This window comes from Myotis davidii, unplaced genomic scaffold (genome assembly GCF_000327345.1).
Source record: "Myotis davidii unplaced genomic scaffold, ASM32734v1 scaffold575, whole genome shotgun sequence".
Taxonomy (NCBI): Eukaryota; Metazoa; Chordata; class Mammalia; order Chiroptera; family Vespertilionidae; genus Myotis; species Myotis davidii.
Genome location: NW_006290306.1, coordinates 6,326,306 through 6,339,631, shown reverse-complemented (window position 1 = coordinate 6,339,631; position 13,326 = coordinate 6,326,306). Strand labels below are relative to the sequence as shown.

At 37.1% G+C, this 13,326-nt stretch overlaps 1 protein-coding gene across 1 annotated transcript; it reads left to right on the top strand.

Annotated features, from left to right (window-relative positions):
• The first annotated feature begins 2,925 nt into the window (after positions 1–2,925).
• LOC107183023 lies at positions 2,926–11,859 on the top strand. The gene is made up of 3 exons (XM_015563695.1): positions 2,926–3,232; positions 7,515–7,761; positions 11,739–11,859. Exons 1-3 carry the CDS (start codon positions 2,971–2,973, stop codon positions 11,857–11,859), a joined length of 630 nt encoding a protein of 209 aa, XP_015419181.1. The 5' UTR covers positions 2,926–2,970.
• The last annotated feature ends 1,467 nt before the right edge of the window (positions 11,860–13,326 follow it).

The window sequence follows — 13,326 nt, the reverse complement described above, 5'->3', positions numbered from 1 at the left end:
CAAGGGCATGTACCTTGGTTGCGGGCACATCCCCAGTAGGGGGCGTGCAGGAGGCAGGCGACTGATGTTTCTCTCTCATCGATGTTTCTAACTCTCTATCCCTCTTCTTACCTCTCTGTAAAAAATCAATAAAATATATATTTAAAAATATATATACAGTTCTCTCACCAGGAGCACTGTATAGACTTCATTTTCATAAGTTTCATATCTTAGTAAAATGCTAGATTTTATTTATTAAAAACCTTACAAACTTAAATAATTCCTGAATTTTTTCTCTGTGGGATCCTATTGTCAGTGGAATAATTTCAGTTATTTTCTTCTATGTAGTTATTAATAATATTTTGGAAAACTACTGATTTTTAAGTGTTTGTTTTTAATGTAGGGGTAGATTACAAAATAATATTTTTATTAATTTCCTTAGACTTTCTAGATATACAATCAATTTGTCTATAAATAATGATATCTTGCTATTTCCAACAGTTACACAAGCCTATTTTTATCTCTTGCTTCATTCACTGAATAAAATTCCAATGATGATTTCTACTGCCCACTTGTGAGAAATATTTCCCACAAAACATTTTACGGGAGGTATAGCAGTATGCTCTAGGCTAGTTGAATGCCTTCAAGAGAATGCATTTAGACCTGGATACCCTAGTTCACGATGCCTATACAAAAATGGAAGCATGTTCAAACATGTGGCCATGATGGATTCAAAGCCCTTGAACCTGCATTAGATCACGAACAGTTGAAAGAATTGGGAATGTTTATTTTAGAGAATAGACACTTATTTGAACTTGATGATGCAAGAAATTTCATTAAAACAGGAATTAGACATGTGCTTCCCCTCTCTAAAGAGAAGTGCTAGGACCAAACTACATGGAGGCTAATTTTTGGCCAATGTTAATAATTTTAATTAAAAAGTAAGTGGAATACCCCAGTAGGAAGGACACTCTCCTACAGGAGAAATTAGGGTCAACAACCCAGTATAGAGAAGTTGTGAAACAGATTTGAACATCTGATAGGTAGTCAGACTGAATGGCTTTTAATATGCATCTTACTCCATATTCCATATATCCACAAGCACTTTGTTTACTGAAATTCATTTAAATACAAATAGAAGTAGCACTGTTAACACTTGAACAATGGGGGTAGGGGCATCAAACCACTTACAGTTGAAAATCCATGTAATGTTTGGCTCCCCCAAAACTTAAGCTGTTCCTCAGTATCTATGGGAGATTGGTTTCAGGAACTCCCATGGGCATCAAAATCTGTGCATGCTCAAGTGTTCCCTATAAAATGGGCCAGATAAATGTATACAATTGGCCCTCTGCATCTATGGGCTCCAAACCATGAATGGAAAACAATACAGGTATTTATGGAAAAAATCCACATATAAGTGGACCCACACAGCTCAAACCATTATTGTTCAAGGGTCAACAGTATATCAAAAGCACCTAATTACTTTTAGACTAACTTTTTAGTAAGCACACACTAAAATTTAAATATATGAAATAAATTTATATGACTAAAAGTGGAATAATACTTTCTCCAACCATTTCTTCCACCTGCAGCTTTGATCAATCAACAAATATTAAGAAAGGCAAAAACATCAATATACTTAGAAAACTATCACCGTGAAAAATGTTCTAATCATTTTTACTCTATTGCAAAAGAACATTTATATTTAAACATTAATTGAATATCCAAACAGATACTTCTCTCTGAAAATCCATGATATATATAAAAGCCTAAGCAAAAGCCTAAGCAAACGTCCAACCGTCTGACCAGTAACAATGAAGCCCAATGACCACCAAGGGGCAGACACTCTAACCAGTAGCCATGATGCACACTGACCACCAGGGGGCAGATGTTCAATGCAGGAGTTGCTGAGCTGCAGTGACTTGGCAGCTGTGGTTCTCAGGTGACGCACCCAGAACCAGAGAGGAGGGAGCCCAATTCCAGGGTGCATCACCCGAGAACTGCCCTCCCACAATATGGGACCCCTCGGGGGATGTCAGAGAGCTTATTTCTGCCTGATCCCCGCAGGCCAGGGCAAGGGAACTTACTGGTGCACAAATCCATGCACTGAGCCTCTAGTATACAATATAAGATTCATACTTCTCATTCCCAACAAAGAATTCTCTTTTGGAAATAGGTAGTGAAAGCTGTTAACTAGTTTATGTCTTTCTCATTCAAGAATATTAAACCTGTATTTTCTTACATTCCCAAAATATCCTTGGGCAGCCTTTGTCCAGCCAAACACTCTTAAAACCAAAAGACAACAAAAATGCTTATAAGATAGAAACTTACTGAAAAGTGATTACACCTTACTTGTCCTTATCTGGAGAGGTTTAAATATAATTATAAGCATTTTATTTAAATAATCTCACTGCAATTTATATGACCCCCTATGATTACTGTTACCCTTAATCAACTGGTGTCATATGAATAATTTACCCAAAAAGTACAGAATAATAACATATTTTATAGAGAAGATAGGCATAATTCTTATGTTTCAGTCTTAATGTACTGGTGACACTGGTGATTCGATGAAACATCTGACCTCAGAAAGAGCAGCAGAGAAAAAAACTGAGTGGCTGGCAGGATGGCGAGTTCATGACAGAAACAAGAAACCCTGTTCCTCACTGGACATTTTGGAGCATTCTCTTCTCTTCAGACACAAAGCAATATTCTCGAACTGTGGATTGATATGAAATGTAAAATACAAAGCAAAGCTCTTTTCTGAAAAATAAAACCCAGAATGAATAAGTCATGGAAATCCTTTACCTTCCTTGGCAGCCTGATGCCCCAGGTGCTGAAAGATGGCCCAGAGAAGAATGGCATCTATTGTTCAGGAAGGTTTATGGGTGGGATCCGCCTGTCCCACTGAGTAGATGGTGCATTTGGCTGGTGAGCAAAAGTTGACCTGTCTCCCCAGAGAAGCAAACCAGGGCAACCAGAGAAGAGGCCATGGAAGCTAACGTCCAGCTCATGAGAGTCATCCAGGAAATGCGGGCAGAGATCAACAAGCTGGAGAAAGAGAATCAAGCCCTCCGGATGAAACTGACCTCAAGCAGTCAGAGAACTCCGGGCTCAGGGGGACATTCAGAGGATGAAAGGGAAGAGGAAGTCACAGACATTGGTAACCTAGAAAAAGTGCCTGGACAACCTCCAGCAACACTTCACAATGTTATTTCCACTGATTCAGAGCCAGATGCGCAGCAACACCAAGGTAAAGAAAGTCATAGCTCTTCTGGGCTGTGCCCATCTTTGCAAATATCTCCTAAACAGTAGGTTTATTGTGCCTCTCAAATAACTGCATAATTTGGTGTTTACAGTGGCAAGTTTCACCCTTTTTCTACTGGTAGATGAACTTTGAATCCCGAGGCAAACGTTTCTTTAGCATCTTTAAGCAACATATTTTGGCAACGTTAAAACTATTTGCATATATTCCTGGAAAGATAAGAATGACAGGTTGGTGGGGTTCAGTCATGTGAAAAACAATGTGTTTTTACTTCAAGCATTTAAATGCTACATAATAGAACACTGAGTGGATATATGTCAAGAAGCATGCTCACTTACTAAGCTTGAATGCTACTGCACGACAGTTAAATGTATGAATATCAGTCAGACAAATATGGTTACCAATGATTGGTCACTCACTGGCCACTTGACTCACCTTTAATCTTCATTTTATTCATTTGAAAACGTTATAGTACTAATAAATCAACAAACAACAAGTGTTGGCATGAATGTGGAGGAAAAGAGACCCTTGTGCACTGTTGATAGAGATGAAAATTGGTACAGTCACTGTGGAAGACAATATGGAGTCTCCTCAAAACATTTTTTTAAAACTACCTTATATCCCAGCAATTCTACTTCTGAGTACATGTCATAAAAAAAAACTCTAATTCTAAAAGATATGTATACATCCTATGTTCATTGCAGTGATATTTACAGTAGCCAAGATACTGAAGCAACCCAAGTGCACATCAATAGATGAGTGGATAAAAAAGTTGTGGTACATGTGTACAATGAAATATTACTTGGCCATAAAAAATGAAGTCTTACCATTTGCAAAAACATGGATGGACCTAGAGGGTATTATGCTCAGTGAAATAAGTCAGATAGAGAAAGACAAATATCCTATGATTTTACTTATATGTGGAATCTAAAGAACAAAATAAATGAATAGCCAAAATAGAAATAGACTTATAAATACAGAGAACAGACTAATGGTTGCCAGAAAGGAAGGGGGTTGGGAGGCTGGGTGTAAAATGTGAAGGGATTAAGAAGTGCAAATTGATAATTACAAATACAGTAGTCACAGTGATGTGAAGTACAGTACAGGGAATACAATCAATAATATCTTAATAACTATTTATGGTGACAGGTAGGCACTTGAATTATCAGGGGGATCACTTCATAAATTATATAATGTCTAATCACCATGCTGTACGCCTGAAACTCATACAAAATAATATTAAATGTCAACTATAACTTAAAAATAAAATAAGATAATTTTATAGTGCCTACGTCACGTGGTTGTGAGGATTAACTGCAATAATAGACCACTTGCTTAGTATAGCACCTGGCAAACACACAATAAATGGCAGATATTGTTGTTTATCCATGTTTTACATAATTCAACCTCCTATACAAGTTGAAGACTTCAAGATGCAGGGTCAATATCTAAAATATTCTAAAAATAAAATCTCTCATCTTTTACTGGGAATAATTTTGACTGTGAAGACTATACACGAAGTCAGAAATCAGCAGAGCAAGAAAATACATCCTACATTTAAATTGTCAGTGCTTGCCTGCACACAGAATATTCAAATAAAATTGATATGCATAATTAAATATTTAATGCTGTCTTAATGCCATCTGCCAAAGGCTTCAGGCAATGCCATTTAGAACAACTTGGCAATGAGACATGCCATACCTACCAGCTGCTTTTCTCTGTTAGAGAAGTCTCTCTCTAGGATGAGACCCTGTGTTTCAAAGCTAGAAACAGATTTCAATCAAGGTCTTTTCCCTTTTTGTCAAGTATATCTCTGGATCTGAGTAGTTATGTCTGCTAGTTATTTGATAAAATTAAAATCATAACCTATAAGGAAGTTTGAGTGTTTCCTGGTGAAAAAATAAGGACATTTGTACTCCAGGGCTTCGTAACCTCTGCATTCTTGACCTTTTGGGCTGAGTAGTTCTGTAGTGTAGGATATTGTAGGATGTTCAGCAACTTTCCTGGCTCCCAAGCACTGGATGCCAGTAGTACCTGCCTCCCCGCTCCAGTCCTGAGCATCAAAAATGCCTTCAGACATCCCAAAATTTCCTCCAGTTGAAACCACTTGCCCTACTCCAAGGTGAACAACATGCCTTCAAACCTATTTTCTATGATGCTTATCCTAATAAGAAAGTGGTATTTATGTATCTTGTGCTATTTTAAAACTAGTATTATACTTTTCAAAGACTAGAGCATGCCATGCCAACAAGCTGAGGTTAGAATATTAATACGACAATTGATATGATATGTCAGCATATGGATGGCAACTTTCAATAAGAATATTAGCCCTAAGTTTGAAAAGGACGGTGAAAAAGGTTTGATAAATTTTGGTAACTCTTACCTGTTGCGCAAATAAAACAAAGAAAGAAGTATGATTTAAATTTGTGCTTGGAAGCCCAGTTGAATATTACTTTAAGTGATAGTTACCTGTCTTATATGTGATGTGCTATTGCAAAAGTAAGTGACACAGTAAAAAGAACATTGGTCTGACCACATAGAATTCCTAATTTTAGTATCCTCATGTAAAAAGGAGTGGATTGGAACTTTCTAAGGCCTATCCCAACTATAAAATTATGTGACTCTATGGATGTAACATGTTTTTATGATCACTTTCCATCTTATTGACAAGAAACTAAAAGATACAGACTATTATGACCCAGGGAGATGAACAAAGAGCCTATTTGCTAATCAGTCAAGCTGGAGTGTATGTAAGGATAAACATAAATTGACTATCATCAGCATAATTTCCTCTGTTGTGTTTTTTTTACCACTTGGTATAAAGAGATTGTTTCATAATCCTTTTGAACAGAAACATTTGTATTTGTCAATAGTCAGAAGCCTGTTCTTAGGTAATTATGGAAGCTCTATATCATAGCTAAAGAAAAGTATTTCAAGATCATTTATGAGCAGTATTTGGATTTAATCATCTCAGATAGATTTGAACTTAAATTTTCCCTGGACTCTTGCCTAAAATTTAATCTTCTACTCTTCCACACTATAGAAAGCCATGGCAGCTTCACTTTTTGCAATGGCCATAATAATTTGCTGTCTGTGTCCTGCAGACATGGGCATCAAACATAAATTAAAAGATAATAATGCTTTTGAAACTCTCAAAGCATAAACATAAGACAGGGCTTGCTTACACTTCCATGCTAGTTAATGGCAAAGTGGTGACAAGAAACCATAAAGATTCAACTAGAATGTATTACTTGTGCTCCCGAAAATGAAACCCAACCAATGAGGTCAGCGTCATTGGCCTCAGGGGTATAACTACATGTCTAAGTAGAGATTGAATCACAGGCTCTGTCAGTTAGCACAGTGCTCGAGCTGAGGTTCAGACAAAACAAGACTCCTGGAAATGCAATTCTTTTAACCGAGCTGCTTTAGTTACAAGGAATGGTTCTAGAAGACTTGATTTACCTCAAGAAAAGAACTTATTGGAACATACTTATGGACAGAAATGGAATTGGAAGCCCTCAGAAACTAAGGCCACAAATCCCTGTCTCTCTCAGTAGCTCTCCAGTTTTTCACAAAAGGCATTTTTGTTTCTTTCCACGCGTCTTCTTTGCTTTCATCTCTCATTCAACATGCTTCCTTATAATGATTGTCCCAATTAAAGCCAAGACACACAATTATAGGCCAATTAGCAGCAGCCTGTTCAATTATTTGTGGCCACTCAGGCGAGAGGCTGTGGGTGAGTAGAGTCTTCTAGAATTAGGACTGAGAAAGCCATCCGGAATTAGAATCTCTAGAAGATCCATGTTCTTCCCATTTAAAGTTTTAGTATCTCTATATGTCAAAGTCTTAGTTCAAATGCTGTGTTCCCTAAAAGTTTTAACCTGACTACACTATTTAAAGACCCTGCAGACACCCTCCCTCCTCTGTTTCTATCCCTTTGTTCTCAGAAGCCTTATTTGTTTTTCTAGAATCTATCTAAATGTTATGTTTGTGACTTGTCTGTTTGCCACACAAGAGGATACGCTCTAGGCAGGCAAGAATTCTGTGTTGTCTACTACCACAGCCCTATCTCTTTAAAAAAGTGTCTGGCACATGGTTGGCACTCAACTCTTTGCAAAATGAATCAGTGAATGGATGTCTCTTGTGCAAAAAGAAAATAAAAAATAATAATATTGCTTAGTTTCAATAAAGTACTAGCAACATAATTTTCCATTTCCAGGCATCATTAAAGGTCGAATTTTTAAGCTTAAATTTTGTGTCTTCTGTACAGACAATGTCATGATTGTTAGACGCTATTCCATTTCCTCACCAGTCCATTCATTTGCTGCAAATGATCCTTGGAAATCTGGAAAAAGACATCCAAGTAGTAGAATTCTAGAAGCTCCGGGAATGCTTAAACCACTGACATGTTCTTCAATCAAGAAGCAAGACAATGAAGAAAAAACATTTGCAGAAGATTCTTTTACCAGCAAGAGTTCCAGCCACAGAGCCTTTCCCGAGTACGTTCCCAGTGGCAGGTAGGGTCCAATCTTCCCTAAGCTAGTTTTCAGGTGCCTGCTGTGATGGCTACTGAGACATTCTCCTGGGTGAGCAAGATCATATCTAAGGAGGTAAACAATACCAAGTAGGCCAGTAGGCCAAAATAGTTTCCATCTTAGGTTGTCATTTCAGAAATCAAAAGGAACACATTTATTTGAGGTCAAATGGCACTCTCTACAGAGGCCTCTAATAAGTGGAAATAGTCTTCACTTACTCACCAAATATTTTGTATCAATCCTCACCTGAGGATATTTTTCCGTTGATTTTTAGAGAGTGGAAGAGAGAGGGAAAGACAGAGAGAAATACCTATGTGAGAGAAACACATCGATTGGTTGCTTCATGCACTTGCCCCGACCAGGGCCCATGCCAGGGAGATACCTGCAACTGCGATACGTGCCCTTGACTGAAATCGAACCCAGAACCCTTCATTCTGCAAGCCGACGCTCTATCCACTGAGCCAAAATGGCTAAGGCTCATCAAACATGATTAATGATCAAACTGAGCTAGGAACTAGCAATATAAGAGTCAGCAAAAATAAAACATTGTGCTTGAAACTTTCATGTAGCAACGAAGCCACATACATGAACTGACCCCTATAGTAACAAGTGTCTTGGGGAGAAGACACAGTTACTCTGGGAGCTGAACTCAGAATTCCTCTCTCAGAGATAACTATTCTTTTGGAGGAAGATGCCTTAATGGGCTTTTTGTGGCATAAAAAGGGCCCTTTTTGGCATAACCCAAAATGGCCTAGAGACAAAGAGAAAACTAACCTATAATGCAAAATACATGAATTGGCATTTAGGAGTTAGAAGCAGCTTGAGAACCGTGGGGATTGAGAAAATATTGGAGAGACAGGCTGAGAGTTAAAGAGGACAGCTGGCCAGTGGTCCCTGTAGTGGGTAGGGCCAAGGGCTCTTTCAGAACAAGACTTCCACCATCAAGCTTATTGATCTGCTCTACTCTGCTAGAGCATGACCTCCCTCCCCCACAATCAGCATTCCTATCTTCCAGCCCCCACTTTGGCCCTGACACTTTAGCAGGAGTCTCTGCACATGTGTCTCCTAAGAGTAGAAGGAGGAAAATAAAGGAAAAAGGGGGGCCTGGCCTCTACCCACCACAGGGGTAGCTGTAAAAAATCCCTTCCAATGTGGGCTTTTTCTTTTGTAACATGATAATCAATAAACATGAAAATACATAAAGTGTATATTATGTTGAATGGTGATAAGTACTAAAGAGAAAAATAAACCAATTACAATGAAAAGAGAAGGGTTAGAGGAGTAAGCACTATTGAAATTTTTACATCATGGCTAGAAAATGCAGAGAGGGTTTTGAGGATTTCAGGTGCTGGGCACAGGGAGAATATTCTAGGCTTTGAGAACTCAGAATGCAAGGTAGCTGGGCAGGTTCATGGCTCGTGCATGAGGAAAGGCAAGGAGGCAGATGTGACTGCAATGCAGTGAGAAAGAGAAATGAAGGAAAATTATAAGGTGGGCTTCCACTTTCTTCCAATGAGTTCAGATTATTCCAAGTGATTTGGGGTACATAGTAATGCTCTTTTCATTTAAAAAAAAATCATATCAGGAGCCCTGTTTTGAAATGACTATCGAAAAAAAAAATACAGAAATCAAGAAGAACAGGTTTAAGGCTAAAAAAGTAATGTAGGCAATGAGGTGATCATTTCTTGGCCAGGAGTAGTAACCGTGGGTGTTAGTGTCTGAATATATTTTGAAGGTAGAGTCAATAAGATTTGTTGATGGAGCAGCTGTGGGATATAGAAATAAGAAAGACTAACCCAACTATTGTGTCTTCAGAGAAAGAAGAAAAGCAGAGATCTACCCTTGGCCTAAACATACTATACATACATACATATACACATATATCCATTTATAGTTGTAGTTACATAAAAGCACAAAATCTTCATTGCAAAAAAACCACAAATTATAAAGCATAAATGCAATATTCAAAGTAAACAGTATAAAAAGGAAAACCTTCCATATTCCCACATATGAAGAACCATCATTCACATTTTAATAGATATCTTTCCAGGCTTATGTCCACAGAGTCTAAAATTGCACAGTGCCTGTTTTATAATGTTTTATTTTTTGCACTTAAACCATTACATTTTCACAGAACTACAATGCTAACTGAGAAATATAGTAATATCAATTTTCCCATTTCCATGTACATATGTTCTATGATAGTTTGGGAGCCTACCCAATGTTTATGATGTATTTATTTTTCTGAAGCAAAACATTTTCCAACTTCCAAGCTGCCAACAAATAAACTACTTGAACACAATCCATTTCTAATTTGGAATCTACTTTAGTTTGAAAGATTGAGCCAATTTTAGGGCTGTGTTAAAACAAGAAAGTCAGTAATGAAGGAAAATCAACAGCTGGGTTGGCATAAAATCCAGTGGCTACAGAGAGAACTGTTGAGTAGGAATTAAACATGTGTTGTTTTTTTTACTCCTTTTTTATTTTGCCTTTTACTTTCTCAAGGACTATCTAGCAAAGTAACTTGTCATGACATTACTCCTCTGATTTTTTTTGTAAAATTATTTCCTTTATGATAACTTTCAAAAAATGTATGGAGACCAATTTGTTTGAACTGGCTTTTTTGAACAGTCAGGCACCATTCCTCATTTGCTTGTGAGCTTCTCCACTATTATATCAAGGAAGTATTTTATAAAATAATGCCAACGTCAATATTTCTAAGAACAAATGCTCTCCCATAACCAGAGATAGAATTTTAATCTTTCCTAAATTTTGCCATAGAAATGCAGTATTTTTCTTCTTCATTTAAAAAAAATATATCTCAGGCTGTCAAAAAGATTAGGGGGAAGGGTCCATGGAAACAATTAATATTACAATTGCTATGTTATTCATTTTACTGATAGAAGAAACCAGACACATTAAAATAAACATATTCTGTTCTGTTGCTATTAGAAAAATGGTTAACAAGGCAGATTTGCACTCACATAGCGCAAACCCCAACTCCATCATTAACCAATAACACAGTCTTGGAAAAGTTCCTTGTTGGTCCTATGCCAGTTTACTCCTCTATAAAAAGGGAATCACAATCGCAGTTACCTTATTGCTTTTGTGAAGAATAAATGAGACAGTGAAGTAAATACTAAGTAGCAGCAGTTATTATTTTATTGATCCTAATAAATGGAACCACTGGCCTCCCTCCCAAGGGAGGAAGCAGATATATTTCCCTAGTTGCAGGCCACTAAATGTCATTCACTGGATTTATAGCCTTATCTAATAAAGAGATAAAGAGAGAGAGAGAACAAAATTGGAGAAAAGGCAGTAATTTTAAACAATATTCTTTAGACATATTCCTGGGAGCAGTTTACCTTGGTTTATGTCAAAATTCTACATAGCACTGTTAGAGGGAAAAAGAGAAACGGGCAAAATGAAAAGATAATTGCTCACATAACTCAGGGTCATTATCGTCACTGCTCTCTCCCCTTTATTGTCCAGATGTGGTGGATATTCAGTTACTTCAAAGTCCATAAGTGTAGATGGATCTGGATTATAAAATAATTGCCTCAATTTTCTGCTTCCTTTCAACCAAATAGCTTGGCTGGGAAAAGACCTTTTGCCTAAGACAGCATGGTATTCAACTTTAAACATCAAGTTAATAATTTTCAGGCTTAAAGACGCTCTCTCAATAGTTTCAAATTTTAGTTTTATCAACACCCTTCACTATTCTTAATTAAAGGGCCAGTTTCAACATATAATCTTGAATTGTTGATGAGCAAATAAACAAATATCTAAATGATATATTTAAAATGAAGTTTTAACACTGTAGGCACTGGTTGGTGATTTGGCAAAATGCTAAATGTTTTGTATAAAAACTACTAACAAGTTTTATATCTTCCCCTTATTTTGTTTGTTTGTTTGTTTGTTTGTTTGTTTGTTTGTTTGTTTGTTTGTTTGTTTTTTAGGGAAAAGATTAAGGCAGTTAGTTTCCTGTTACCCATGGGCATAGCTTCATATTCCAAAAATTCAAGTTCTTTGAAATACTCAAATCAGACGACAAATCAGCTAAATACCATTATGGAATAGGATGTGTGAAATGGTAAAATTTAAGAAATAGTTGGTTCCCAAGAGTTGGGAACACCAACACCTCACAGGTTCAACGTCCTCTCCTGAAAAGAGCTCTGGCAAGATGCCCAGTAGACACACAAAATACTTGGTGTGAGGTCAGTGGACTTGTCAATAAACTTGACCAAAAAATGGAAGCGATTACTTTGTGTTGTTGAATGCTGATGTTGATGTGTGTAGCAGCTATTGTAATCTCTCTGTGCAGCATGTAAGCAATTAAATGGGAATAAATTAAATCGAGTACTATGTTCGGTGTCTATGTTATGCTATCAGAAAATGCTGCTATTCACATTACAAATGTCACTTTCCAGATGGAACTAACAAATCTAGGGGGAAAAAAGTACTGTTTTTTATTAATGGCATACAGGCAATAGCGATTATCCTTACAGTTAATTGTGCATCGATATTTTACTGTTAATATCCTGTGTCACTGGCATGTGAGCACAAACACATCCAACTTCAACAGCCTACATTGTGGGTTCAGCATGGCTAGTGACAAAGACACTAAACCAAGTTAGAAGGAGAGAGAAAAGGTTCAGGATCATTACTTAAGAGTTGGAAATCTCAGAACTCCCTTCTAGTCAAGAGAACATCTCTGCTTCCTGTTCTAATCACATTCTAGTACTAATACACCTTTAAAACAGACACAAAGATTTCTAGAATGTTAAAGTGCAGATTCCTGAGCCCTGCCCCAGACTACCTGAATTGGTTGGAGAAGTTGGGAGGCAGTCAGAGATAAGACCAGAAATTCACATTTTAAACAAGCCTTCCCAGGTAACTTTTGCTATACAGTTATGCTTGAGATCCACTATTATAAATATTATGAAACAAGTCTAGGGTTCCCCCAAATCTGGAACCAGTTGAAACAAGAAAAGAGAAGGAATGGTCCAATCCATTCCTAAGAAAGGATTTCAATGGTCACAGACAGACTCTTAAAAGGAAGATAGTTGAATCAGCAAACACCCTGAGGTAAAAGCTATGTGAGGTCAGATGCTTCGTTTATTTATGAGAGTCATTTAAAGTTAACAATGGTCTCAACATTGTAACAGGTGTGCAATTACAACCATAGGGGAAAGATACAAATGAGATGTAAAAAACCTTTTTCTAGGAATAAAGACACACACCAAGTAGATAATTAAACTATGATATTACTGGCATTTTTAGTTTGTGCACAATTGTATTCTCTGTATATTTACAAAATGGAGAAATTTTTGCTAGCATCAGTTTAAGGAAAATTTCCCAACCAGAATAAAAGCAATAAATGACAACTTCCCAAATTAAAATGTCATAACTGGCAAAGTTATAATAACCAAGCTCAGTGATCAGTAAGTGATTGGTATTTCATAAATTTTCTGTGAACTACACTGAATTAATAGTTGAGCTTCGTTCAGCACGGCCACGGGTGAACCTGAGGAGGGGCAGTGAAGG

Coding starts and splice junctions, on each gene's coding strand:
- LOC107183023 (XM_015563695.1), top strand. CDS start 2,971: ATGGAAGCTAACGTCCAGCTCATGAGAGTCATCCAGGAAATGCGGGCA. Junction 3,233..7,514: donor AGATGCGCAGCAACACCAAG/GTAAAGAAAGTC, acceptor TCTTCTGTACAG/ACAATGTCATGATTGTTAGA. Junction 7,762..11,738: donor GAGTACGTTCCCAGTGGCAG/GTAGGGTCCAAT, acceptor TTTGTTTTTTAG/GGAAAAGATTAAGGCAGTTA.